The sequence below is a fragment of the Mobula hypostoma genome, chromosome 17, assembly GCF_963921235.1.
Source record: "Mobula hypostoma chromosome 17, sMobHyp1.1, whole genome shotgun sequence".
NCBI lineage: Eukaryota > Metazoa > Chordata > Chondrichthyes > Myliobatiformes > Myliobatidae > Mobula > Mobula hypostoma.
Genome location: NC_086113.1, coordinates 11737987 through 11765918, shown reverse-complemented (window position 1 = coordinate 11765918; position 27932 = coordinate 11737987). Strand labels below are relative to the sequence as shown.

The following is a 27932-nucleotide window of genomic DNA, read 5'->3' as shown; positions in this document are numbered from 1 at the left end:
TGAAAATGAGTCCATAGGTTGTGCTCAGTCCAGTGATGAAATGCATGAAGTTGTCCACAGTGGTTCAGGAGCCTGATGGTTAAGGGGTAATAACTTATCTAATCTTATCATGTTGTGTAGATTTTTGTGTCTCAAAAATTTAGCTAATCTGTATGAATTTCTTATCTAGACTTCAACTAGAGGAAAACAAGATGAATGAAAGGAAGGTAAGAAATGTAACTGTAATTATATTTTTACCGTACTTAAGTAATTTTTGACATCCTTGCAGGGCTATGGAGTTTTCATGCTCTGCAGACGTGTGTTCAATGGTAGGAAGCCATGCAAATTATGTACGTCACCATGTAATGAGTTTATAAGCAAGATGCGTTTTGGCCTTGAGTGCCCCTTATCCGGACAAAAGTTGCACTTAGCGATCCTCTGTGTGGCATGTTAGTCTAGTGAGTTTAAAATCCAACGTGACAGGAGTCTTGTAAACACACTGCCCACACTCATACACAAGGGACAATGCAACTCATTGTGAGTTTATGTAATGGCAGAATTTTACAGTATGACTTGGCCACATCTGAATTGGCTCTTCATATTAGCAGAGCTATTTGAATATTCTATTGATAATCGCACTTCTCAAGGTCTCCTCCACTTCATTGTAGCTGTCAAGAGCACAATAGAATGAGTGTCAAATATACTGCTGATTGGGACAGAGCTACTGATGATGACCAAGAAAAATTTCAAAGGTGTTTTTTACACTAACCTTGATTTTTATTCAGCTATACAAATCTAACTTGATCTGCGTGTGTAGGGGAGGGGGGATATAGTTATGAAGACCATGGACCTGACTTGTGCATGGAAACTTTTACCAGAGTTGAATGTAGTTTAATTTGTTTCTTGTCAAGTTTGTGAATCACCATCAGAATTTCCTTGAACCTGCTGACATACTACCAGGTCAGGCCTGAAGAGCTGGGGCCATTTCATAATATTATTTAAATAGTACTTTAATATTTAACAACAAAGTTTACAAAGTGAAAGTAAAATCAGGTGGGGAAATGGTAGTGGAAAATAAGAAGGCGGATGAGTTAAACGTATAATTTGCACCTGTTTTCACCACAGAGGCGAGAAGTAACAACTATGAACTTGACTGTAAATCAGCAATTGGTAGCGAGAGGGTTGAACTTGGGCATTGGGGACGGTGTGAAAAAGAGGATGGGGGAGGTGCAATCACCATGGAGATGGCATTGAGAAATTGTTGGTTCTGTGGGCTGATAAGTTTGCATATCTTCCTGTACTTCAATGGTGCAGGGGGGTAGTTGATATTGAGAAAGGTTCTAGTCAATAGGAGTACAGCAAGTGTAGATCAAGAAGGGGGAGGAAATAAAGCAGGAAATTGCAGGCCAGTTAGTTTAACACTTTAAAAAAATGTTATGAGCTATTATTAAAGGCCTAGTTCAATTGCTTGCTGACATGTTTCGTATTGTCCTCTCTGCCATTCTTGAACTTGGAACATACAGTAGAGCATTACCGGCTCTTCAGTACATGATGTGCTGACCTATTACTCAACTCCAAGATCAATCTAACCCTTCCCTCCTTTTTTTTTTGTATTGTCATTGTGGCTATCTAAGCGTTTAAATGGCCCTAATATATTTGCCTCTAACACCAACTCCTCCCACCCCTCGGCAGGGTATTCCACACACTCACCACTGTTTTTTAAAAAAAACACATCTCTGACGTATCTTCTATCCTTCCCTCAAATCACCTTAAAATTTTGCCCCCCCCCGTATTCTCTTTAAAAATTGAGGCTTTTAGGCAATTACTTTAATTCAGAGGAGCAACATTCCCTCTCGTATTTCTTTTACAGCTGCGCAGACCAATCATTACCCTGAGCAGGAGATTTTTTCACGGTCTGAAAACTGTGTAGAACTTCAAATGTTTTTTTTTTGTAATATGAATGCTATGAAAATCATCACATACTTTTGATTTTATTTATTAATTGAGTATAATGAAATGCAGTACAACAAAGAAAATCTTTCACTTTTTACTCATCTCTTCATCCATGGTCTGTAAACACTGTCGAGTTTAACTTTGCATCCAGAAGAAAGATGTGTCTTAATCCTCAGATCATCCAAATGTTTCACCTCTAGTCTGTTGCCGTACTTACATTTGAGTGAATTCGTAAGACTGAATCCATGTTCACAGTCAGCACTGGAAGTTTGAAATGTCAACAGGAATTGACAGTTTTGCAAATTCTTTGTTTTGAAGCACATAGTTCAACATATCAGCAAATGTCTTTCTCAGAAATGACGAATCTGAAATCGCAGTATTACTATGATATTTTTGAGGAAACACTTTTGTCGTAGTTCATAATGAGTTTCTTTTTTGTCAGCCGTACAACATCCTCTTTTCCAAATTCAAAAATTGATTGCATTTGCAACAGGGTCAAAAGTTTGCCATTCTCTTAACTCACCGTCTGGGAATTTATTATCCAAGTGATTACAAACATGTTGACAATGAGCTACTGACTTCCATTCTGTGATTATTGTTACAATTTGTAATAGTGTTGTAACTTGAAACACTAACAATATAAATACGTTGAAACTCTAAAATGTTTCAAAGTTAAGGTATATTTATTATTTAGACAATTTATGAATTATTTTCATTAACAAATAATTACAGGATATTTCGTAGTTGTGTTAATATAGCTTTCAAACTTATATTAGCATAATCTCAACATTACATTTTTTAAAATCCAGCTGCACGATAACCAAAGGCTATGTGAGTGGGAACATTTCAGTTACTGTGTGCCTGAGCAACCACACAGCTGAGAGGGAACAGTGAAAATAAATGATTCTCATTTAGTCCGTCAAAGCGATAGGGTTTTTTTTTTCCATTTTAGCGTCACCTGTTTCAGCTCGATAGTTCAGCACATGGAAGTGTTTCACAACAGATCACCAGACCGACTGGAAAACTTGACAGTGAGGTGAATGTGCCACTGAGTAATCTGGCAGATTGTTGACTGAGCCAAGGATTGACAGCTGGTGGAGCTACATTCCAGCATTAAGGCAGCTGAGGAAAAAGCACAGATGAGAAAAGCAATGCCCTAAAGATGTGTGTTGTGCCTCCTAACTTTCCTCTGAATTTCGCTGAGCCTGTTTCAGCAGTCCTTTCTATCCTCTTGGCTTTTTGGTTAACACGCAATGCAGGAAATACCCAGGGCATCATCAGATCTGATGAACAAGGGAGCTGAAATGTTAACAATATACTTCTTCAAGTATGTTGCTGATCTGTCCAATTTTATTTCTGATTTTTGGTATCTACAACATTTTCCGTTTGCTGTTCGTTTAATTTTTATTTTCATTAATTTATCCCCCGAATGAAGACTGGCATCACAGCAGAATTTACTTACAAGTTTTGTTTTTATTTTGTGGTGACTGCGGCAAGGTTGTGGCTTATTGTCTGATTATCATAACCCTAAGCGTTTTGTGTGAACCGTAGATCGTGCAGGAGAGCAGAGCCTCTTCATCCATAAATTACCAGATTTATAGAGTTTAGCTTCCCAATGAGATATGCAAATGTATCATCTTGGTTACCAGCACATTATCACAGCTCTTGTGCCATTATAACCTGCACCCATTTTTCACAGTGAATAGTGTTTATATTTTTCATTCTTCCCTCTACCAGTAAATGTTCCCCGTGCCACCAGCTGCAACACAAGCCCAAAGCATGATCGATCCACCACCCCCCCCCCCATGCTTAATAGTTGGAGAGGTGTTCTTTTCATGGAATTCTAGAACATAGAATAGTACAGCACAGTACAGGCCCTTCGGCCCACAATGTTGTGCCGACCCTCAAACCCTGCCTCCCATATAAGACCCACCTTAGATTCCTCCATATACCTGTCTAGTAGTCTCTTAAACTTCACTAGTGTATCTGCCTCCACCACTGACTCAGGCAGTGCATTCCACGCACCAACCACTCTCTGAGTAAAAAACCTTCCTCTAATATCCCCCTTGAACTTCCCACCCCTTACCTTAAAGGCATGTCCTCTTGTATTGAGCAGTGGTGCCTTGGGGAAGCGCTGGCTGTCCACTCTATCTATTCTTCTTATTATCTTGTACACTTCTATCATGTCTCCTCTCATCTTCCTTCTCACCAAAGAGTAAAGCCCTAGCTCCCTTAATCTCTGATCATAATCCATATTCTCTAAATCAGGCAGCATTCTGGTAAACTTCCTCTGTACCCTTTCCAATGCTTCCACATCCTTCCTATAGTGAGGCGACCAGAACTGGACGCAGTACTCCAAGTGTGGCCTAACCAGTGTTTTATAGAGCTGCATCATTACATCGCGACTCTTAAACTCCATCCCTCGAGTTATGAAAGCTAACACCCCATAAACGTTCTTAACTACCCTATCCACCTGTGAGGCAACTTTCAGAGATCTGTGGACATGTACCCCCAGATCCCTCTGCTCCTCCACACTACCAAGTATCCTGCCATTTACTTTGTACTCTGCCTTGGAGTTTGTCCTTCCAAAGTGTACCACCTCACACTTCTCCGGGTTGAACTCCATCTGCAACTTCTCAGCCCACTTCTGCATCCTATCAATGTCTCTCTGCAATCTTTGACAATCCTCTACACTATCTACAACACCACCAACCTTTGTGTCGTCTGCAAACTTGCCAACCCACCCTTCTACTCCAACATCCAGGTCGTTAATAAAAATCACGAAAAGTAGAGGTCCCAGAACAGATCCTTGTGGGACACCACTAGTCACAATCCTCCAGTCTGAATGTACTCCCTCCACCACCACCCTCTGCCTTCTGCAGGCAAGCCAATTCTGAATCTACCTGGCCAAACTTCCCTGGATCCCATGCCTTCTGACTTTCTGAATAAGCCTACCGTGTGGAACCTTGTCAAATGCCTTACTAAAATCCAAATAGATCACATCCACTGCACTACCCTCATCTATATGCCTGGTCACCTCCTCAAAGAACTCTATCAGGCTTGTTAGTCACGATCTGCCCTTCACAAAGCCATGCTGACTGTCCTTGATCAGACCATTGTAACGCTCAGTTATATTGCCTCATATATGTCTAGGGGAAATCCCACCCAGCACCTGCCTCAACGCTTCCCACGGGGTCCGTTGCTGCACCACTGCTGCCTGAATCAATCCCAAACATCAATCATCAGCCAGCACATCCAGTACGTTTTACCAAGTACACTTTATAGATATTACTAAGTCTATGAAATTAATATAAATTCGATACAGAAAAGGAAGTAATGGAAAAAAAAAGAGGCACCAGACTTATCAAAGTCCAAGTTCTTCGTGCGCAACCGTTGGAGCTCAATCGATTCCTGACGACCACCCGGATCCTGTCGACTCACGGGCCGGGACCACCCGAAGTGATGGACCGGAGTCTCCCCACACGTCTGCCGTCTCTCTGCTGTCTCTCCCCCGACCCCCCCCTCGTCTCTCCTCCGTCTCCCCCCCCCAAAAACCCCGTCCACAGTCATATGATACAGCATTGTATCCGAAAACAAAACGATACATGAACACCCATTGGCTAATAGCACCCTGCTCTCTGTAGTAACCCAAGCGACTGTCTAGCTCGAGACTTTCTCAGCATTTCACATGAAGTATTCCCCAGTATAACATAACAAAGAAGCCATTTTAAATTTAACATACAAAAAAAGAAAGATCCCATACACCATGATTCTCTAAATGCCCAGAGATCCTATCTCTAAGAATCTTTTCCAACAGCTTTCCCACCACAGACGTAAGGCTTACTGGTCCATAATTACCTGGACTATCCCTACTACCTTTTTCGAACAAGGGGACAACATTCGCCTCCCTCCAATCCTCTGGTGCCATTCCCATGGACAACGAGGACATAAAGGTCCCAGCCATATTATTTTCTGTTCTGGTTGCTTCGTTATTGGAAGGATGAGGAGGCTTTAGAGAGGGTGGCAGAGATTTATCAGTATGCTGCCTGGGTTAGGGAGCATGTCTTATGAGGATAAATTAAGGGAGCTAAGGTTTTTCTATTTGGAGTGAATGAGGATGAGAGGCAACTTGATAGAGGTGTATAAAATAAGAGGCATAGATTGAGTAAATAGCTGGAGACTGTTTCCCAGGGTGGAAATGGCTAATATTGGAGGGGGGGGGGGCATAATTTTAAGGTGATTGGAGGAAAGTATGGGGGGAAGGGAGATGTCAGAGGTAAGTTTTTTTTGGCGGTCGGTGCGTGGAATGCAGTGCCACAGGTGGTGGTAGAGGCAGATACATTAGGAGCTTTTAAGAAACTCTTAGATAGGCACATGGATGATAGAAAAATTGAGGAGGGAAAGATTAGATTGAGAGGTTGGAACCACATTGAGGCCGAGGAGTCCGTACTGTGCTATAATGTTCTCTGTTCTATTTGACCATTCTACCGATGTATGAAAGGGCTTTGTAAGTTTGAACATTGGGATGAGTGAAACTTGTCCTATGACTCAACGCGTCTAACTTCTGGGAAATTGCATCACATTCTGGCTGCTTGTATAAAAGCACCGCATTAGAGTTTTTGTCTCTTGGTGAGAAGTGCTCCTTCCAATGACCACCTCTAATATACCAAATCAGGAATTCATCACTGTGTGGGTACGTGACCCGAGAGTCCAGAAGGAAGATTCCTGGCAGTCCTTCGTAGATTATGAAATCTGTGTTCATGTAAGTATGTTTAATCACTTAAATTAAATCGTACATTTCTAGAACTAACTCTTGGCTACTAAGGAAACTAAATTTGAAACATTTCTAACTTTGTGTACTAAATATTATTACCTAGAACACTACAACGTAGTACAGACCCTTCGGCCCATGATGTTATTCTCACTCGGATCAATCTAACCCTTCCCTCCTGCATAACTCTCCATTTTTTTCATCATCTCTGTATCTGTCTAAGAGTCTCTTAAATGTCCCTAACATACCTGCCTCTACCACCACCCCTGGCAGTGTGTTCCATGCCCCTGGCACTCTCCGTGCAAAAACAAGACCTACCTCTACCACCGACACATTAAGCTACTTTAGAATGAAGTGTGTCTGCCCGTGGGGAGTTTGTACGTCCTCCCTGTGACCTCGTGAATTTCCTCCGGATACTCTGGTTTCCTCCTACAGTCCCAGGACACACAGGTTGGTAGGGTGATTGGTCATTCTAAATTGTCCCGTGATTAGGCTGGGATGAAATTGGGAGATTGTTGGGCAGTGTGGCTCAAAGGGCCAGAATGGCCTATTCCATGCTGTATCTCTGTAAATAAATAAGCAGGTTCCTGCAAATTCACATTGAAAATATGATTGCCAATGGATTCTAAAAGCACCAGTAAATGGAAGTTGCACTTCGGTGCAGATTTGGATTTTTTTCTATTTTTACAAGTATCAGATAATCCATTAGTTGTTTTGGGAATTCTGAATTTGTTTCCACATCCTGACAGATATGTTGCTCCTAACCATTCCCACATCCCATTTTATAAACGAGTAATTAATCTCCCATTCCTCTTTGATGTTGTCTAAGGTCCCGGATCACACTGTTATAAGCTGCTAGTATAAATGCTTTCTAAGCAACTGAATTTGTTTTGTGAATGGTTGTTTACACAATGCACTGTTTCCAAAACTACTTGCTCCAACTTTGGTCAGTAAACTTCCACTGGTCAATGAGGATTTGTTAATATGGTTGTTTTTAAAAAAAAGTTCACAATTGCATTAGAAATACAGTAAAATAAAAATCATGTATTCTGTTTTTAATGAGAGCAGCACGTGCCAATTTAGGAGATCTCTGTTCTCTCTGCTGTGTGCGCATTTGCTGACAACTTTAGTTTTTGAGGTTTTATCGTGGTTGAACAAGGAAGTGCTTGGCATAATGTATAAGAGTTGTGTACAATTTTATACTCATAAACATGTTTTTCATTGACAATTTGAGAGATTTTCCCCTTGTCATCAATTACACGATTATTGTTCTTGAACTTACAGCTTAGATGTACGTATGTACCTACAGCTTCAAAAGGTCTATTCTCAGGCGCGTGTGAGCCTCCTGTTATAATAGTAAAATAGTAACCTTACTTGTAGAGCACTTTTCATGCAGATGATGTAGTTCAAAGTGCTTTACGATGGGATAAAATTACAAGCATGAAAATCAAGTCAAAAACTAAAAATAAACATGAAAGTAAAAGACAAGCAACACACATCAAAGTTGCTGGTGAACGCAGCAGGCCAGGCAGCATCTATAGGAAGAGGCGCAGTCGACTTTTCAGGCCGAGACCCTGGGGTCTCGGCCTGAAAAGTCGACTGCGCCTCTTCCTATAGATGCTGCCTGGCCTGCTGCGTTCACCAGCAACTTTGATGTGTGTTGCTTGAATTTCCAGCATCTGCAGAATTCCTGTTGTTTATGAAAGTAAAAGACGTTGGTTAAAAGCAAGCTTAAATAAATAGGTTTTGAACTGTTATAAAAATGAAGTTTTAGAGTTATTTAAGATGCCAGTTCTAGTTATACTTGACCAAACGTTGAGCCATTGGCTATGGTTTTCTGTGTATTAAAATTTTAACTGGGAAGTCAGGCCAGGAGATAAACCTTTGGTTTGATTGTCCCAGTGAAGTCACTTTTCCCTTTTTTTTAAATAGACCAATAGTATGTGTTTTACAAAGAAGACATCCTGTGTCAGAAGACGTTATAAGGAATTTGCTTGGCTTAGGCAGCGACTACAAGACAATGCAGTGTTGATGTAAGCACTTATTTTTTTCCCCTACGGTCAGTCCAGGTCTACTTTGGTTTTAAAACCCTGTCCACTTTCCACACCCCTTCTCTTTGCCCTTCTCCACTGCCCATCACCTTCAGCTTCATTCCTCCGATTTCCACAGCTCCATCTCTTTTTGTTGCTTGGTCCACTATCCTCTCGATAGATTCCATCCCGTCCAACCCTTTGCTGCTTCCACCTGACACCTTCCAGTTTCTCTTACCACTTCTCCCTTCTCCCTCACTCCCGGGTCTGCCAATCACCCTCCAGTTCCTCACGCCACTCTTCCTGTTCCCCAATGTGTCCACCTTTTCCCCCCCTCACCTAACAGCCACCAGCTCGTGTCCCTCCCCTCCCCCTCACCCTTACCCTCTATAGATGCTGCCTCACCTGCTGAGTTCCTCCAACATTTTCTGAGTGTTGCTCCTGATAAAATCATCTCTCTTTCTCTTGTTTCCCAACCCTCACAATGCTTTGCCTCTCACCTGGGTTAACCTATCACCTTCTCACACCACTGCCTCCTCCTGACCTCCCACCTTCCCACCACCCCCCCCCCAAACCTGGATTCACCTAACACCTGCAAGCTTATCCTCCTCTTCTCCCCCCCCCCGCCCCCAACTTGTTATTCCAGCTTCTGCTGTCTTCTTGCCCTGATGTAGGGTCTCAGCCCGAACCATCGACTATCATTTTTCTTCATAGATGCTGCCTGACTTGTTGAGTTCCTCCAGGTTTTGTGCTTGTTTCTCAAGGTTTCCCGCTTCTGTCCCTCCTCTTTCTGTCTTTTCCCATTCTGGCTCCCCTCTTACCCCTTCCCTTCACCTGCCTGTCACCTCCCTCTGGTTTCCCTCCTCCTTCCTTTTTTTCCATGGTCCACTTTCCTCTCCTATTGGATTCCTTCTTCATTCCTTTATTTTTTCCATCTACCACCTCCCAGCTTCTTTCTTCATCCCACCTTCCCCCTCATCTGGTTTCACCTGCCAGCTTGTACTCTTTCCCCTCCCCTCACCACCTTTTTCTGGATTCTGTCCCCTTCCTTTGAAGGGTCTCGGCCTGAAACACCGACTGTTTGCTCCTCTCCATAGATGCTGTCTGACCTGCTGAGTTCCTCCAGCAATTTGTGTGTTACTCCCCTCACTCTCTCTCCCAACTCTCACAAAGCCTCTTGCTTGAATGATCATGGGCAGTTTTCATGTACTCTATATAATTGTTCAAATTCAAGTTCAAATGTCATTCAACCATACATACATGATACCCATGAATAAAGCTGAACGAAACAGTGTTTCTTCGGGGCCAAGGTGCAAAACACGTTACCAACAGTCACACACAGCACAAGGCACATACAGCACATATTAAATATTGGTAAAATACGTCACGCAAAAAAATAGTCAAAGCCCTGAGTCCATGAATGTTGCAGCAGTCTGCATTCCAATACAGCAGTGGTCCCCAACCACCGGGCCGCGAGGAAACGATATGATTTGGCGATAGGAAACGATATGAGTCAGCTGCATCTTTCCTCATTCCCTGTCACGCACTGTTGAACTTGAACACAGGGTTGCCAACTGTCCCGTATCAGCCGGGACATCTCGTATATTGGGCTAAATTGGTTTCTCCCATACGGGACCGCCCTTGTCCCGTATTTCCCCCGCTAAGGTAGAGCGTTCCTTTGAAAGCTTTTGTGCCGAAATGGCGTGAAGTTAATTTATGTGGGAAAAATTTTTGAGTGTTCCCAGACCCAAAAAATAACATACCAAATAACACATAAACCTAAAAGAACACTAACATATAGTAAAAGCAGGAATGATATGATAAATACACAGCCTATATAAAGTAGAAATAATGTATGTACAATGAGGTTTCACTTAACAGAATCGGGAAGATTAAGCTAAAACCGATTTGTAGAAAAAAAAATCAGCACGTACACGCATGCGCACACAGGTGCCCGTGCAAGACTTCATGGGGTCTTTCTCGGGGTAAACACAAGTATCCCGCATTTGACTGCTACTTTTGTCCCTTATTTGGGAGTGAGAAAGTTGGCAACCCTACTTGAACGCCCCCCCCCGTTGGCCGGTCCGCAAGAATATTGTTAATATTAAACCGGTCTGTGGTGCAAAGAAGGTTGGGGACCCCGGAATACAGTATGGCTTGTTGTCTTCTGAGCGACTGGTTATACGACCACCTTGGGCACCGTGACACACCACTCCAGCACTCTAGTGGAGCACACCGACTCCACTGCCTCCCTCCTGGGTGGGTATAAACAGGCAACACTGTGGCTTCAGGCCTTGTCCTTGCTATGACCGAGGCCACACTGCTCTTTCGCAATCCATCCCTGACGTCTGCCGATAACCCAGTGATCCAGACTTCCAGCATTCCACACCACCTATGTCCAACAGGGTCTTGCAATCACAAGAAAAAGAACTACGATAATGTTGGCCAGTTTTAGACTGGGTTCTTTCCACTCAGTTTTACTCTTTGTACATGGTTTGACTTGCCCTGCTTGGCATTTCATCACAGGGTGACCAGGAGTAAAAAAAAAAGCTCTCATTAGAAATTACATTCTTGAAGCACAAACCATGTTAATTTCTGCAATGTTTTCGACATAATGTCACTTTAAATTAATAAATTTGTATGTTACGGATTTCTGCTTTGTCCCGGTTTTGTAACACATACAATTAGTTTGGGTGGTGTGGTGAAGCTGCGTCTCTATCAAAGGGAGTGTAAGGCACTCTTTTCCCCCCGCTAGCCTGCAGGTCACCCTTGGGCAAGGTGCAGCACCTGCTTTAGCCCCCGGATCAGGGTCACGTGAAGCCACGGGAGCAGGTGGTGGATGGTCATATGAGCAGCTGGTGTATATCACAAGTCCTGGTTATGTGACCACTGTCATCAGGCAGACAATCTCTGAAGATATTGATAATGGCTGGGGTCACCCGTCGTGCAAAGACACCGCCCAGAAGCAGGCAATGGCAAAACACTTCTGTAGAAAAATTAGCCAAGCACAGTCACAGTCATGTTGAGACCATGATCGCCCACGTTAGATGACACGGCACATAGTGGTAAAGATAATGATGACAATTGGTTTGCACAGATCCTTCCTGTTGTTCAGACTTGTACAGCAATGATGGTTCCATGTCTTTGACATTCTTGAAAAACCTTCCTGTTTTTATCACTAATTGCTCATGGAGGATTAAAAAAATTTGCAATGTCTTTTGGTTGACTGTTGAAGGCGAGCTAGTGTGAATACTGAAAGCCCAAATATCATTTTCTTTGCAGAAGTTTACCAGAGATTCCTCCTAAGATCCCCTTTTTTAGTGGCAGCAACAGCCAGCTTCTGGAGCAGCGTCGACAAGGGCTTCAGGAATTCCTAGAAAAGTATGTACAACTGAATTTTTCAGTTATCAAATCCCAGGTGTGAATTGTGATGAATGGACTTCCCTGTGATTGTTTAAGGCTAACTCTAAGCTACGGTATGTTATGGAGGCCAATTTCATATTATAAGCTGGTGAGGCTGACATCAGTTGTGGGAAAATTATTGGAAGGTATTTTAAGGGACCGGATACATAAGTATTTGGATAGACATAGACTGATTAAGGATAGTCAGTATGGCTTTGTGCAAGGAGGTATACAAAATTATAAGGGGTACAGATAGGGTAAATGCAAGCAGGCTTTTTCCACTGAGGTTGGGTGGGACTTCAACCAGAGATCATTGCTGAAGCGTGAAAAGTGAGATGTTTGAGAGGAAGCTTCATCACTCAGGGTCCTGAGAGTGTGGAATGAGCTGCCAGTACAAGTGGTCCATGCAGGCTCGATTTCAACATTTAAGAGGAGTTTGGATGGGTACATGGACAGTAGAAATATGGAGGGCTATGGTCGATGAGAGTAGGCTGTTTGAATGGTTTCAGCATGGACTAGTTGGACTGAAGGCTCTGTTTCTGTGTTGTACTTCCCTGTGACTCTATGTACCAGTTGCTAGGTTAATTGGTCATTGTAAATTTTCCAGTGATTAGGCTTGGATTCAATCGGGGGATTGCTGGGCAGCACAGCCGGAAGGGCCTATTCCGTGCTGAATCCCAATAAATAAATAAAATTTGACTGAAGTACTTCATCCTGAAGAGCTGGTCTGGTCAATTATATCCTTATTTTTCTCGGAAAGTTTTGCTGTTCTTTTGCCATTCAACCAAATGATGTTCCTGAAAAATAACAGCACGGAAATGGTAGAACTGGAAATAATTATTAAGGCACAGTGCTTACTGCCTGTTGCATCGCTGGCATTTGGGGCAGCCATCCCTGTCAAAAAAACAATTTTGTTCTGAGTCTTGGTGGTGTTCAGGGCTTCCTTCATCGTGCCAGTAGCTCCCTGTTGGTTTTCACTGCTGTCAGCCATGCCAGTCCCGGGTGGAGACTCAGGAGTACTGTTGCACTCGGATAAAGAAGGATTCTTCATTGCTGTTTTTGTAACAATTTTCTTCTTTTTTTAACCAGTCAGGGTTGATGGCCCTGAGCTGAACCTGGAGCACCAGTGGACTGCTCTCAGTCTGGTCTCTACCCTTTGACCTGTTTGGCGTGGGTGGACCCTACCAAGAGCCAAAGCAATAAAGCCCTGACTCCAGCCAGCATATTGTAGCTCTCTGGGTCATTCAGGCACACAAGCCTCTAAACCCTACAGCAATGTTGTGATCCTCTTGGAGAAGAATACAGTAGATTCCGGTTAATTGTGACCCAGTGGGACCTGTACATATTGGCTCAATTAAGTGGCTTCCCCAATTAGATGAAGTTTCAAGGAAATCATTGAAAGAAGAAAAAAGAAGTCAAACTACTGTTTAACTGAGTAACAATTTATGTATTTAAATGAAATACAGAACAAATTAGAACACTACTAATACCTCTACGGTACTATAAAACTGTCTATTGATTCCTATTAGTTATTGACAGAGGAATTCATCCTCTGTGTTCTTTTGATTGTAAATGAACAAAATCAAAATGGATAATGGACTGCCTTCATACAATATTGTAGGTGATTGCATCCTCCAAATCTACAATTTCATTGTAACATTCAAGATGATTTTAGATACCTTTTGTAATTTCTAACTTGTTGAAGTAGTGAAATCATTTCATTTTCACTCCCAGCCATTTCTGGTACCTTCAGTCCTGAATGGTTTAAACGGCAGTGAGCGGAACAGTTCAAAATGATCTTGCTGCTTATTTATTGCCAACTATCAAGTTTTTGAACGTAAACACATGCAACTGACGATATTTAAAAACAAAGCGCTCTAAGCACAGTGTCGTGTCTAATGGCTACGCAAAAGTGCATGCAACCGGTGCTAGTTAGAGGGGAATCCCGGCTATTTTATCAATTTAGTTTTTGTTCTTTAAGGATTTCCCCAAATAAACAGCTGCACCAATTAACTGATGGCCCAGTTAACCAGAATCCACTGTTTTCAGATTAGTTTCTTACACATGGTTTGAGTTCACAATAACACAAGAATAAACTTTATTTGTCATATATACTCAGTGGCTACTTTAGGTACACCCCTGTTATTGCAAATATCTAAGCAGCTGATTGTGTGGCAGCAACTCAATGCATAAAAGCATGCAGACATGGTCAAGAGGTTCAGTTGTTCAGACCAAACATCAGAATGGGGAAGAAATATGATCTGAGTGATTTTTTGTTTGTGCAATGATTGTTGGTGCCAGATGGGGTGGTTTGAGTATCTCAGAAACTGCTGTCCTGGGATTTTCCCACACAACAGACTCTAGAGTTTACAGAGAATAGTGTGGGGGGAGAAAAAAAACAGATGAGCAGCAGTTCAGTGGACAAAAATGCCTTGTTAATGAGAGAGGTCAGAGGAGAATGGTCAGACTGATTCAAACTGACAGGGAGGCGACAGTAACTCAAGTAACCATACGTTACTAAAGTGGTGTGCAGAGGAGCATCTCTGAATGCCCAAATGTTGAACCTTGAAGTGGAGGGGCTACAGCAGCAGAAGACCCACCAGGATCCACTCCTGGAACTAACAAAGTGGCTACTGAGTGTACATTTACATGTACAGGTTTTAGGAATTTGCTGGGGTATGTTGGTGTAAAATGCAACAAAATGAAACGGTCATAAATTTTAAAGAATAAAGAATTATATACTGTATACAAATAAATTTAGAGGTTAAAGTATGGATATGGAATAAAATTTGCATTAAATATCAGCACGAATTTACAATGTAAACAGCATCATAACAGTTGTTTAGAGTACAGTGCAGTGACTAGGCTAACTAAAATGATCAGATTAACTCCCTGGGGGTGGGGGGGGGAGGGAGAAACTGGTCCAAGAAGTCAACATGGGCATTATATTTTGATACTGACCTGATAAAGGGATCGGATTTTTGAAGAGTATATCCCTTGAATATGGTTGATAATATGAAATTATTTTGTTGCCAAGAGCATATTCAGGAAGTCCTGTTTTATTTTAAAAAACGGTAAACCCTCGATTGCCAGGAGATTATACTTGGCTCAGCTCTATGCTCCTGTTTCCTATGCCTTTTTTTGAATGTCCACTGCCATCTTGTGGTTGCAGGTTTGTACTGCAGTAAATCAGGAGGAATTGCTTTGACCCGTCACTGGTGAACGCTGTAATTAAGTTAGGCTTTTTGTACATCGACCCTTTTCCCCCTTGTATTGTGTTCTGAGGTAACTTTAGTAATCGCAACAAGCTGTTCAAAAATGAAAGTTAGATATGTGGTTACTATATGTGCAGTTAATGTTTTTGATCTTTTCATAGAACAATGCATTCACAAACCTTTAATTCTAACCACTAGTAACACACAAAATGCTGGAGGAGCTCGGCAGATTAATCCCCTTAGCTCGAAACATAGACTTCGTCGATGCTGCCTGACTTGTAGACTTCCTCCAGTCTTTTGTGTGTGTGTGGGAATTCCAGAGCAATCTACTGAATCTCTTGTGTCTTCAATTCTAACGGGTACTTTCCTGCCAGTCAGAGGACCTCTTATGGTTTAACATGCTCAAATAGCCATGATGTCAGTCTTAGTGAACACATTGTGAGCCCAGTCTGCAAATGGTCAGGTCCACTTTGATAGATTGTGTTGATGAAATCTGTTTTATTTTTGGGTGCTTTTTGGTGGGAGGGAAAAATGTTACCCTAGAGTTGTCACCTGAGATGCCACCTGTGTCTCATGAAGATTTAGTACGTGTAGGGGTTTTTTATGCCATGGACCAACTAAGCAAGGTGTCCGTGGACCCCACATTGGGGGAAACCCTGCTAATATATAATTTATGCTGGGGCCAGAAATGTCTGAAAATGTATGAAGTTCTACTTGATGGCCAGCATTTAATATGTTGCTTCGGTATCAAATTCCATGTGGAATTTTAATACAGGAACTTCTTCAACTTGATTCATACCCGGAATGAAGTTCCCCTGGGGGCGGTGGGGGGGGGGGGGAAACTTTTTTTCTAGCACAGTAACGTAATGGTTAGCAAGTCGCTTTACAGTGCCAACGATCGCTGGCCAGGGTTTGATGCCTGCCACTGTGTGTAAGGAGTTTGTATGTTCTTCTCATGACTGTGTACTACATTTCCTCCCACACTTTGGGTTAGGGTTAGAATTAGTAAGTTGTGGGTATGCTATGTTAGCACTGGAAGTGATCTGACCCTTGCAGGCTGTGCCCCCAGCACAATCCATACTGCTTAGGTTTGATGTAAAGGTTGCATTCCATTGTATGTTTTGATGTATATGTGATAAATAAAGTTAATCTTTATCTAGCCCAGAATCTGCAGATCTTACTGTTTAGTTTGACATCTGATCAAACAATGGTGAGTTTAAACTACTTATGTTCCTCTTATAATATCCTTGCTATCATTTAAGTTATCTTTTAACAAGGTTAACGGTCCTGAGTCTTAACAAGCATATTTCTGCTACATTAGCACCAGGTAATTAACAGAGCTATGGTGAACAGGATAGGGTGGTTACCAAAGACAATATTGAGGAGGAATTTCTTTAGGCCACCCTATCTGCGACAACCATCAAGTACCCATTCACAACTGATTCCTTTTGCCAGTACTTGGCAATTCAGGTATAACCAATCTCTGGGTGAGACAACTCTTCCTCAAATCCTATCTATATCTGTGACTCCTTACCACAAACCTATTCCCTTGGGTGATTGATTCATCTGCTATGGGAAAATTTTCCTAGTTTTTTCCTTTTTGAAGCTCCTCATGATTTTATATGCCTCTGTCAGGTCGCCTTAAGCTCTTAGAAAAGGATAATTGAAACAGCTTAACCAGTCTCCTCACAGCTCAGATGTTGCTCCACAAGTGACATCTCGGTGAACCTCCTCTGCACTTCAGTTCTTTACATCCTTTTAAATGTGTGACAGCTAGAGCTGCATGCAATGGACCAGCTGGGCTTACCAATAACCTTTTTATTCTGGTGTCTCTCCCCTTCTTTTCCAGTCCTGAAGAAGGGTCTTGGCCTGAAATGTCAACTGTCAGGAAACGAGTTAGGACAAGCGACAGAAGTCTGTGTAGGGGAGCACTTTGGTTCCAGTGATCATAACACCATTAGTTTCAACTTGATCATGGACAAGGATAGATCTGGTCCTAGGGTTGTGGTTCTTAACTGGAAGAAGGCCAAATTTGAAGAAATGAGAAAGGATCTAAAAAGCGTGGTTTGGGACAGGTTGTTCTCTGGCAAGGATGTGATCGGTAGGTGGGAAGCCTTCAAAGGAGAAATTTTGAGAGTGCAGAATTTGTATGTTCCTGTCAGGATTAAAGGCAAAGTGAATAGGAATAAGGAACCTTGGTTCTCAAGGGATATTGCAACTCTGATAAAGAAGAAGAGGGAGTTGTATGACATGTATAGGAAGCAGGGAGTAAATAAGGTGCTTGAGTATAAGAGGTGCAAGAAAATACTTAAGAAAGAAAGCAGGAGGGCTAAAAGAAGACATGAGGTTGCCTTGGCAGTCAAAGTGAAGGATAATCCAAAGAGCTTTTACAGGTATATTAAGAGCAAAAGGATTGTAAGGGATAAAATTAGTCCTCTTGAATATCAGAGTGGACGGCTATGTGCGGAACCAAAGGAGATGGGGGAGATCTTAAATAGGTTTTTTGCGTCTGTATTTACTAAGGAAACTGGCATGAAGTCTATGGAATTAAGGGAAACAAGTATTGAGATCATGGAAACTGTACAGATCGAAAAGGAGGAGGTCCTTGCTGTCTTGAGGAAAATTAAAGTGGATAAATCCCCGGGACCTGACAGGGTGTTCCCTCGGACCTTGAAGGAGACTAGTGTTGAAATTGCGGGGGCCCCGGCAGAAATATTTAAAATGTCGCTGAGGTACCGGAGGATTGGAGAGTGGCTTATGTTGTTCCGTTTAAAAAAGGATCGAAAAGTAATCTGGGAAATTATAGGCCAGTAAGTTTAACATCAGTAGAAGGTAAGTTATTGGAGGGAGTACTAAGAGACAGAATCTACAAGCATTTGGATAGACAGGGACTTATTAGGGAGAGTCAACATGGCTTTGTGCGTGGTAGGTCATGTTTGACCAATCTATTGGAGTTTTTCGAGGAGGTTACCAGGAAAGTGGATGAAGGGAAGGCAGTGGATATTGTCTACATGGACTTCAGTAAGGCCTTTGACAAGGTCCCGCAATGGAGGTTAGTTAGGAAAATTCAGTCGCTAGGTGTACATGGAGAGGTGGTAAATTGGATTAGACATTGGCTCAATGGAAGAAGCCAAAGAGTGGTAGTAGAGAATTGCTTCTCCGAGTGGAGGCCTGTGACTAGTGGTGTGCCACAGGGATCAGTGCTGGGTCCATTTTTATTTGTCATCTATATCAATGATCTGGATGATAATGTATAAATTGGATCAGCAAATTTGCTGATGATACAAAGATTGGAGGTGTAGTAGACAGTGAGGAAGGTTTTCAGAGCCTGCAGAGGGACTTGGACCAGCTGGAAAAATGGGCTGAAAAATGGCAGATGGAGATTAATGCAGACAAGTGTGAGGTATTGCACGTTGGAGGGACAAACCAAGGTAGAACATACAGGGTTAATGGTAAGGCACTGAGGAGTGCAGTGGAACAGAGGGATCTGGGAATACAGATGCAAAATTCCCTAAAAGTGGCATCACAGGTAGATAGGTTCGTAAAGAGAGCTTTTGGTACATTGGCCTTTATTAATCAAAGTATTGAATATAAGAGCTGGAATGTTATGATGAGGTTGTATAAGGCATTGGTGAGGCTGAATCTGGAGTATTGTGTTCAGTTTTGGTCACCAAATTACAGGAAGGATATAAATAAGGTTGAAAGAATGCAGAGAAGGTTTACAAGGATGTTGCCAGGACTTGAGAAACTCAGTTACAGAGAAAGGTTGAATAGGTTAGCACTTTATTCCCTGGAGCATAGAAGAATGAGGGGAGATTTGATAGAGGTATATAAAATTATGAGTATAGATAGAGTGAATGCAAGCAGGCTTTTCCCACTGAGACTAGGGGAGAAAAAAAACCAGAGGACATGGGTTAAGGGTGAGGGGGGAAAAGTTTAAAGGGAACATTGGGGGGGGGCTTCTTCACACAGAGAGTGGTGGGAGTATGGAATGAGCTGCCAGACGAGGTGGTAAATGCGGGTTCTTTTTTAACATTTAAGAATAAATTGGACAGATACATGGATGGGAGGTGTATGGAGGGATATGGTCCGTGTGCTGGTCAGTGGGACTAGGCAGAAAATGGTTCGGCACAGCCAAGAAGGGCCAAAAGGCCTGTTTCTGTGCTGTAGTTTCTATGGTTCTATGGTTTATTCATTTCCATAGTTGCTGCCTGATGTGCTGATTTCCTCCGGCATTTTGTGTGTGTTACTTTATCCTACCAACGGTTGGGCGGCACAGTAGCTTTCAAATTGGTGGTTAGCTGTTACAGCACCAATCGGCTTCAGTTCTGTTGCTGTCTGTAAGGAGTTTGTACACTCTCCCAATGACCGTGTGGGTTTCCTTTCACATTCCAAAGACATAGGGTAGGGTTAGTGAGTTGTGGGCGCTTTTGGGTTGCCCCAGTACGATCCTCACTGACTTGATCTGAAGCAAACGGTGCATTTCACTGTCCATGTGACAAATAAAGCTGATCTACTACTGTTCGTGGGAGGGTAGGTGAAGTCTTCCAAGTTCAAAGTCTAAAACATCTTTTAAACTTTCCCAATTTGGATGAACATTCATACAGTGGCATATTTAATACTCACATGCAAAATTCAAAATATCTCTTGAGCCCTCAACATTAACACTCCACTTAGTCATTTGGCACTCCACAGTGTGCATTTTTGCTGAGGACATTCAGGAGTGTCATCCAAACCCTATTACCGCAGGTTTGACTCGTTTTGTTTGGCCTCTAAGTGGCGCCATCTAACAGCTCGGAAATTTTCTTGGCATATTCCTCTTAATGCCATTGAACACTGGCCTAAAGTATGAGCCTTGAATTACTCTCTGGATAATGGCTAAATATCACTTCAATCTTCGTTTAGAACACAAGGTCAAGAATAGGTCAATCAAACCCTCAAGTCTGCATCACCATTCAGTGAGATCAGACCGTAGTTGATCCTACATTCTATCCTTGTGCTTCTGGCTTTGCTCTTTATCCCTTAAATATCTTTTGGCTAGGCAATAATATTATCTGAACTAATGTTTCAATTACTAGTTGTTGTGGGAGAGAATTTCATACTGAATTGTCATCCTGAAGATGGTGTTTTAAGACTATTGTAGGTCCTCTGCCATTAATAAAGGGTTTTCAATATCGGCACCTGTCATTTCTTTTCAAAAACCTGAAAGCCTTAATTAAATCATCCTTAACTATCTACGTCCCACATGACACAAGATCAGTTTATTTAATATTTCATAATCTAATGCTTGGAGCCCTAATGTCTTTCTGGTGTATTCCTTCCATGGCAAATACAGTACCTCTGAGGGGCAATGCCCAAGATGCTGCCCAGCAGCTCAGATGTGAACTAATTTATGCTTAGTATGGCTATATCAAATATTTTTCTTTTTATTCTATAGTTCAATAGATGTAGTTATATATAGTTCAATAGGGCTGCACGGTAGCGTAAGTCTTTACACTGATCAGGGGTCAATACCTACCAATGTCTGTAAGAAGTTTGTACATTCTCACCACAGCCAAGTATGTTTCCTCCCACGTACGGGTTAGGGTTAGTAAGTTGTGGCTATGCTGTGTTGGCTCTAGAACAGCGCTCCCCAACCACCGGGCCACAAAGCATGTGCTACTGGGCCGCGAGGAAACGATACGAGTCAGCTGCATCTTTTCCTCATTCCCTGTCACGCACCGTTGAACTTGATAGGATTGCCAACTGTCCCGTATCAGCCGGGACATACCGTATATTGGGCTAAATTGGTTTGTCCCCTATGGGACCACCCTTGTCCCTTATTTCCCCCGCTAAGGTAGAGCGTTCCTATGAAACCTTTCGTGCGGAAATGGTGTAAAGCGAAGAAGCAATTACCATTCATTTATATGGGAAAAATTTTTGGGCGTTCCCAGACCCAAAAAATAATCTACCAAATCATACCAAATAACATATAAAACCTAAAATAACACTAACATATAGTAAAAGCAGGAATGATATGATAAATACACAGCCTATATAAAGTGGAAATAATGTATGTACAGTATAGTCAGAAAGATTAAGCCAAAACCGATTTGTGGGGAAAAAGATCGGCACGTACGCGCGTGCAAGGCTTCATGGTCATGGTAGTCTTCCTCGGGGTCAACACAAGTGTCCCGGGATTTGACTGCTACTTTTGTCCCTTATTTGGGAGTGAGAAAGTTGGCAACCCCAACTGTAAAAGACATGTTGAGGTGAGCTTAACCCTACTTGGACACCCCTCCCTGGTCGGCCAGTCCGCAAGAATATTGTCAATATTAAACTGGTCCGTGGTGCAAAAAAGGTTGGGGACCCCTGACCTAGAAGCATGGGAGCACTCGTGGGCTGCCCCTGTACATCCTTGGGCGGTGTTGGCCATTAACGCAATGACACCTTTCACTGTATGTTTTGACGTACATGTGGTAAATAAAACTAATCTCTCTTTATGTAATGGATAACTTATATTGTTCTAAATAATGGGGTTATATACCTGTGAATATGTAGACATCAGGTCCAAGAGCTTATATGAAATATTAATGCATATTGCATGTATAATTTTAACCCAAAGGACTAAAATGAAAGCTGTAATACTCCAATCAGAAATTTCAAGTGGCAGCAGGCAAAAACCATTGGACAGATTTGCTGATTCAATGAAGAAAATGGTGGTGTCGCAAAAATATTTAATAAAAGCTTAACATAGGAGCAAAAGGGGGTAAAATATTTTAGCATTAAAGTATATAATGTTTTCTAAATCAGAAGTTGTTACCAGACGGGCCAAATGGTTGCTCTTGGCTGCGCTGTTCTGCGACCATTAATCCACGCCCTATACATAACATACAGTAATGTTAAGGAATAGATAATTTTGTTTCTTCTGGATCAAGCTTCAAAGCATTTAAAAGTTTTTGTGTTTGTACAGCTGACTTGCTGTCATGAAATTTGCAGTTAGCACTTCCTTGCATGCAGGCATCTACAATTCTGCTGTATTCTCCAATACTTTAAATGTAATTTTGGAAAATTTGTACCAGTTTAAACAATCTAGTGCAAGGCCAACATTAGTCCAAAGGCTGCCTATAGGTTCCAAGTATGACTTCCTTGGCTAATTCAGAATCAGGTTTATTATCACTGACGTATGTCATGAAATTTGTTGTTTTGTGGCAGCAGTACAATGCCGGACATAAAATATACTATATAATAATTTTTTTTAGAAAAAGATAAGTAGTGCAAAAGAAAGCAAATATAGTGAGGAAGTATTCAGGGGTTCATTGTTCATTCAGAAATTGGGTGGTGGAGGGAATAAAGCGTTGAGTGTGTGTCTTTAACCTCCTGTACCACCTCCCTGGTAATAATGAGAAGAGGGCATGTCTTGGATGGTGATGGTCCTTCATGATGGATGCCTCCTCTTCGAGGGCATTGTCTTTTTGAAGATGTCCTCAGTGCTGGGGAGGCTAGTACCTGTGATGGAGCTGGCTGATTTTACAAACCTCTGCAGCCTTTTCTGATCATTGTGAAATGCCCTCAATAAATTGATATTTGAAAAATAAATGGGGAGTAAAATGTACTCCCTCTAATAAGCAGTGAGTACAGGGCAGATTCTTGCCAAATGCTGTGAGTCACAACATCCAAGGCAGCTCTCAGTTATTGTATTTGCTGGTCCATAGGCACCTTTTAACTAAAATACTTACCTGTAACTCCAAGACTAAAACTTTCACGATGAACTGCAATGAAAAATGTTGCTGTGCTTAATATTGAAGTACTCTACGATTTTTGCTAAAGCACAATTTCAGTTCATCTAATTTAACTGTTCCAAGACTGCTATTGTCCAACTGCAGTTTCAATTGGACTTGCAGGGTGTTGTGCAGGAAGTCAGAACATTTTTGTTCATGATGTTCCTGTAGTTTGGGCTAAATTCTCATTTGTCCTGAGAAGGTGTATTCTGTTGCATTTAGAAATGCAACCCTTATTTTGGAAGGGGGGAGGGGAGAGAGACCATAAGACATAAGAACTGAATAAGTCCATTCAGCCCATTGAGGCTGCTGCATGATTTGTTTTCCCTCTCAGCCCCATTCTCCTGCCTTCAACCCGTGATCTTTGACACCCTAACTAATCAAGAACCTATTGACCTCCCCTTTAGTAGAGAGGGTTGGGGGTGAGAGTTAAAAAACAAAATAGGGGAAATGATTACTACCACATTGTTATAAAGCACTACAGCGTTAAAACAGGCCTTTTGGTCCATCTAGTCTATTTGTATTTGATTGTAATTCTTTTTCTTTTAGCCAGAACTGTTATCCCTCTTGAGAAAATTAATCTTTAGTTCTGTCATAGCCATGCTTCTTAATGATACACACCATTATAAATTGGTGAGGGACTTTGGGAAATGGCAATCTATTTTGAAAGGAAGTAAATAATTTGTGTACTCATTTTTTTGGAAAAGTAGTTTCATCATCAAAGTTTAAGGTAAATTTATTATCAAAGTACACATTTGTCACTATATTCAACCCTGAAACTCATTTCCTGGCGGGCATTCACAGCAGATACCAAGAAATACAAACTGCACCCAACAAGTTGGACAAACAACCAATGTGCAAAAGAGAACAAACTCTGCAAATACCAAAGGAAATAAAATAAAATAATAATAATAATTAAGCAATGAATATCAAGGAAGTGTGATGAAGAGTTCTTGAAAGTGAGCCCATAGTTTGTGGGAATAGTTCAATGTTGGGGTGAGTGATGATGTCCCCTCTGGTTCGTGAGCCAAATGGTTGAAGGGTAATAACTATTCCAGAACCTGGTGGCGTGTCCTGAGGCTCCAGTACCACCTCCTTGATGGCAGCAGTGAGGAGAGAGTATGGCCTGAATAACGGGGCTCCATGATGATGGATGCTGCTTTCTTGCAACAGTGCTCCTTGTAAACTTACTCAGTGGTAGGGAGGGCTTTGCCTGTGATGGACTGGGCCGTATCCACTACCGTATCATCATCATCGCGGACTCGCACCATCCAGGTTGCGCTTTCTTCTTGCTGTTGCCATTGGGAAGGAGGTACATTAGGTCCCACACTACCAGGTTCAGGAACAGTTATTGCCCTACAACCATCAGGCTCCTGAACCAGAATGGATAACTTCACTCACCTCACCTCTGAACTGACTCCACAACCTATGGACTCACTTTCAAGGAGTCTACAATTCATGTCCTCATTATTTATGTATTTATTTATTAATTGGTATTTGCACAGTTTGTATTTTACACATTGGTTGCTTGCCAGTCTTATCATTGATTCTATTGTATTTATTTGTTCTACTGTGAATGCGAGCAAGAAAATAAATTACAGGGTAGCATATGGTGATGTGTATACACTTTGATAATAAATTTACTTCAAAATTCTCCTTGCTGAGTGAGAACAGCCAACCTCTTCTTAAACCCTTAGTTTCTTCCCTTGTTTGTTTTTAAAATGTTGGTGAGCTAAAGCTGCCCCTTCTCTCTGCAACATCTTCTTCCAGAGTTCAGTAACACGCAAATCTAAAGTTGTAAATGAACCAGTGACTGTGAGGTTTATTGGCATGGTCTCTCTCCTGTGGTGTTGTCTCAATTACTCATTTCTTGAGTACAAGGCTCCTTAGTGTCTTCCTGTTTCAATCACTTGCTGCTTTAACTGATGAACTGTGAGGAAACACTTTTTAAATGCGCTACTGTTAAGCTTTTTAATCCACCCCTACCTACTTAAATATATTATTAGTTTCTGTTTCCCTCCCACTCCATTGTATATTTTTTTTCACATGGTAGCTTATCTGTTGTCCATTTTGTATATTTAAAGAAAGCATTTGACACGATCCTTTCTTGTTTTTAACAGAGTACTACAGAGCAACATCCTCCTTTCGGACAGTAGGTTGCATCTCTTCTTGCAGACGCAGTTGAGCACCACGGAGATTGAGGCCTGTGTCTCGGGCCAGACTGACTACACGGTTACCGATGCTGTTCACAGACACGCCTCATCCAACCGAAGGTTCCCTGCCGAAGAAGCATAGAGAGCAAATGTCTATTTAGATTTAAGTTGAAAGGTTTTTAATCCAACTGCATTTTTCAACAGAAGCATTGTTAATTGACCTCATTGTTATAGAGCTGTGACAGCTCGTCATAGAAAGCTGCTCACACCTACACACAGAGTTAATGAATGCAGTGAAAATTCAATTATCTGTATTCTGATTATCTGAATTTCATTTTGTTAGACTTGGGTTATTTCCTTTTAAATTATCTAGCAAAAAATATCAGACTCTACTGCAAACACCTAATTAAAAGACCAAATTTCCTGTCTGTCTGAGACTGGAGATAATTAAGGTTCTCCTCTGTTACTCAGGCTTTAACTGTGTTGTAGAAACCAATTTCCTCTTTATTATTTTATTTTCATCAGCACTTCATCCTCGGGGCTTGGAACTGGCAGTAGTGACAACAATGTGAAGTCGTAAAAGATGAAAATTGCAAGGATCTGTTTTTTTTTGTGGCTCATTTTCTATTTGGAGCATGTGTTCCAAATCTGCAGTCTAGACTGTTGTTCTCCAAATCTAAATCATCCAAATAGACCTCATTTGCAATAGAAATTTGTGGAAGCTTGTTGCCCGATGCACTGGGTTTTTTTCACGCAGATAGTGAAGTCTGACTCTGAGCCAATTGTACTTTTTTAAATTGCAGCTTCTGGAATGAAGAGGGAAGAAAAGCCTTGAGAAATTTGGTCTTTTTTTATTTTTCAGGATAGGTTTGGTTGTAGAAAGCACCAAAAATAAATGACTATAATGAATTAGAGAGAAATCTGAGTGTAACAGAAATCATAAAATATAGAAAATGCTATTTTCATATGTACATGTGTGTATGTGTATATATATATATATACACACACACACACACACACGATATCTTCATATCCTATTTTTTTTCTGAACAGAGCTCAAACATGAATTATTTAACTGCACCATATGTGAGGTGTGAGTTTGTATTCCACATTCTATTAATGACAATCCCATCCCAAAGTTCCTATGGTTGGTTTTTAATACAAGGGCTGTTGGATGAAAATATTGTTGTTGCACATGGGCAATGCCATACAGTCAATCATAAATCACTCACGGATTAATTTATGGAAATTAATCATTCAGTGTCTTGATTTAATAACTTATTTGCTATCCAAACTATTGCTTTCAGTCTGTGATTTTGTGCTGTATATGATTAAAGTACCAAAATTCACTGTGGAGGGAAAATAAATGTAGCACTTTTTCTGGTGTTGCTTTTCTGCTCCATTGAAGCAGTTTATATTTTTTTGAAATCCAAGCTTTTTTTTAATCACTTAGTGTTACAGCATTAATTAGAGCACTGTTGGTTTACTGCACTTCTGTTGAGTTTTATCCTGAAGATTAAATTGGCATTGTACTTGACAAGGTGGAAAATTGACCGTTTGATTTAGTGATCAGAGCAATGTTTTATTTAACTATTTATGAGGAACTTTAGTTGGGATTACCTGGTTTGGCTCTGTTCTGAAAGCATTCCCTTGCTTCTTCCAAAATTTGTTTTGGCCATCGAGTTGCTAAGTGTCCTAGGCAGGGGTTCATAACCTGGAGTCCATAGACCCCTTGGTTAATATAGGGGTCCATGGCATAAAACAAGTTGGGAATCCCTTCCCTAGGGTCACATCATAATTCTATTTTTCTCCTGACTAGGATGGTAGCATCTCTGGGTAAAGGAATATTGGCCTGCTGCTTATTACTATCTAACAATCCTTGCTTGAAGCGTACGTGTGTTTCCATTGTTCTGATACCGATTGGACAAAAACCAACAGAATAAATAACTGGTTTCCATGCTTCATGTGAAAATGGCCATTTGGCTGAGAATAACAATGAGTGAGCACCACTTACGGAACCTTGTCACAGTGGGGAGTTTATCTTTAAGGAGTGGAGAAAGTTGTATCTCAAACTTAAAAATAATTAATTTTTTATTTTAGGTTATGTTGTGCCCAAAATGTTATACTACATGTTATTTTTTCCTCTCTTTTGATTGTTATGAAGCCATAGCTTCCCAATTCTTTAATTGCCCAGGGGATGGGGTACTTTGGTTTTCTTTTGCATCCTGAAGGAAATTGACGTGTTACTACCTAGTTTATATTGCGATTTTGAATCCTCCATATTGAAGTAAACTGGCTCTGAAATGCTCTTCGTATGTATCCTGACCTGTTCAGTATTTACAGTATTTTGTTTTTTAATAAACTGAAATTGAGGTCTCTCATTACCGAGAACACCTTATTAAAGTGTATAATTATACTATTATTAAACTCTGGTATTGGGATTTGGTATTTTTTGAATATATAGTTGTTAATTATTATGTAGCCTGCTGTGGCGTGAGAACTCAGACTGTTCCAACAGGGTTAGTTTTGCAGTAAATGGGAGAATGAATAAGTGCCAGAACTTTACTAGATGTCTGGAATGCTGTACTTCATTTGGAACAAAAGTGTTGTCCTTTAATATCGATGTTCATGGAATTGTGCAATACTGTACTTTATAATAAATGAATCAA

General features: G+C 41.3%; 1 protein-coding gene across 1 annotated transcript; it reads left to right on the top strand.

Annotated features, from left to right (window-relative positions):
- Positions 1–76: 76 nt before the first annotated feature.
- On the top strand, positions 77–27932 carry snx10b (sorting nexin 10b). Its single transcript, XM_063069552.1, is given in 13 exon segments — positions 77–86; positions 170–206; positions 6608–6694; positions 8636–8736; position 9408; positions 10044–10082; positions 10085–10135; positions 10138–10170; positions 10873–10914; positions 10917–10973; positions 10976–10992; positions 12016–12114; positions 25231–27932. Coding segments are annotated over 12 exon segments (717 nt in total). The 5' UTR covers positions 77–86; positions 170–191; the 3' UTR covers positions 25406–27932.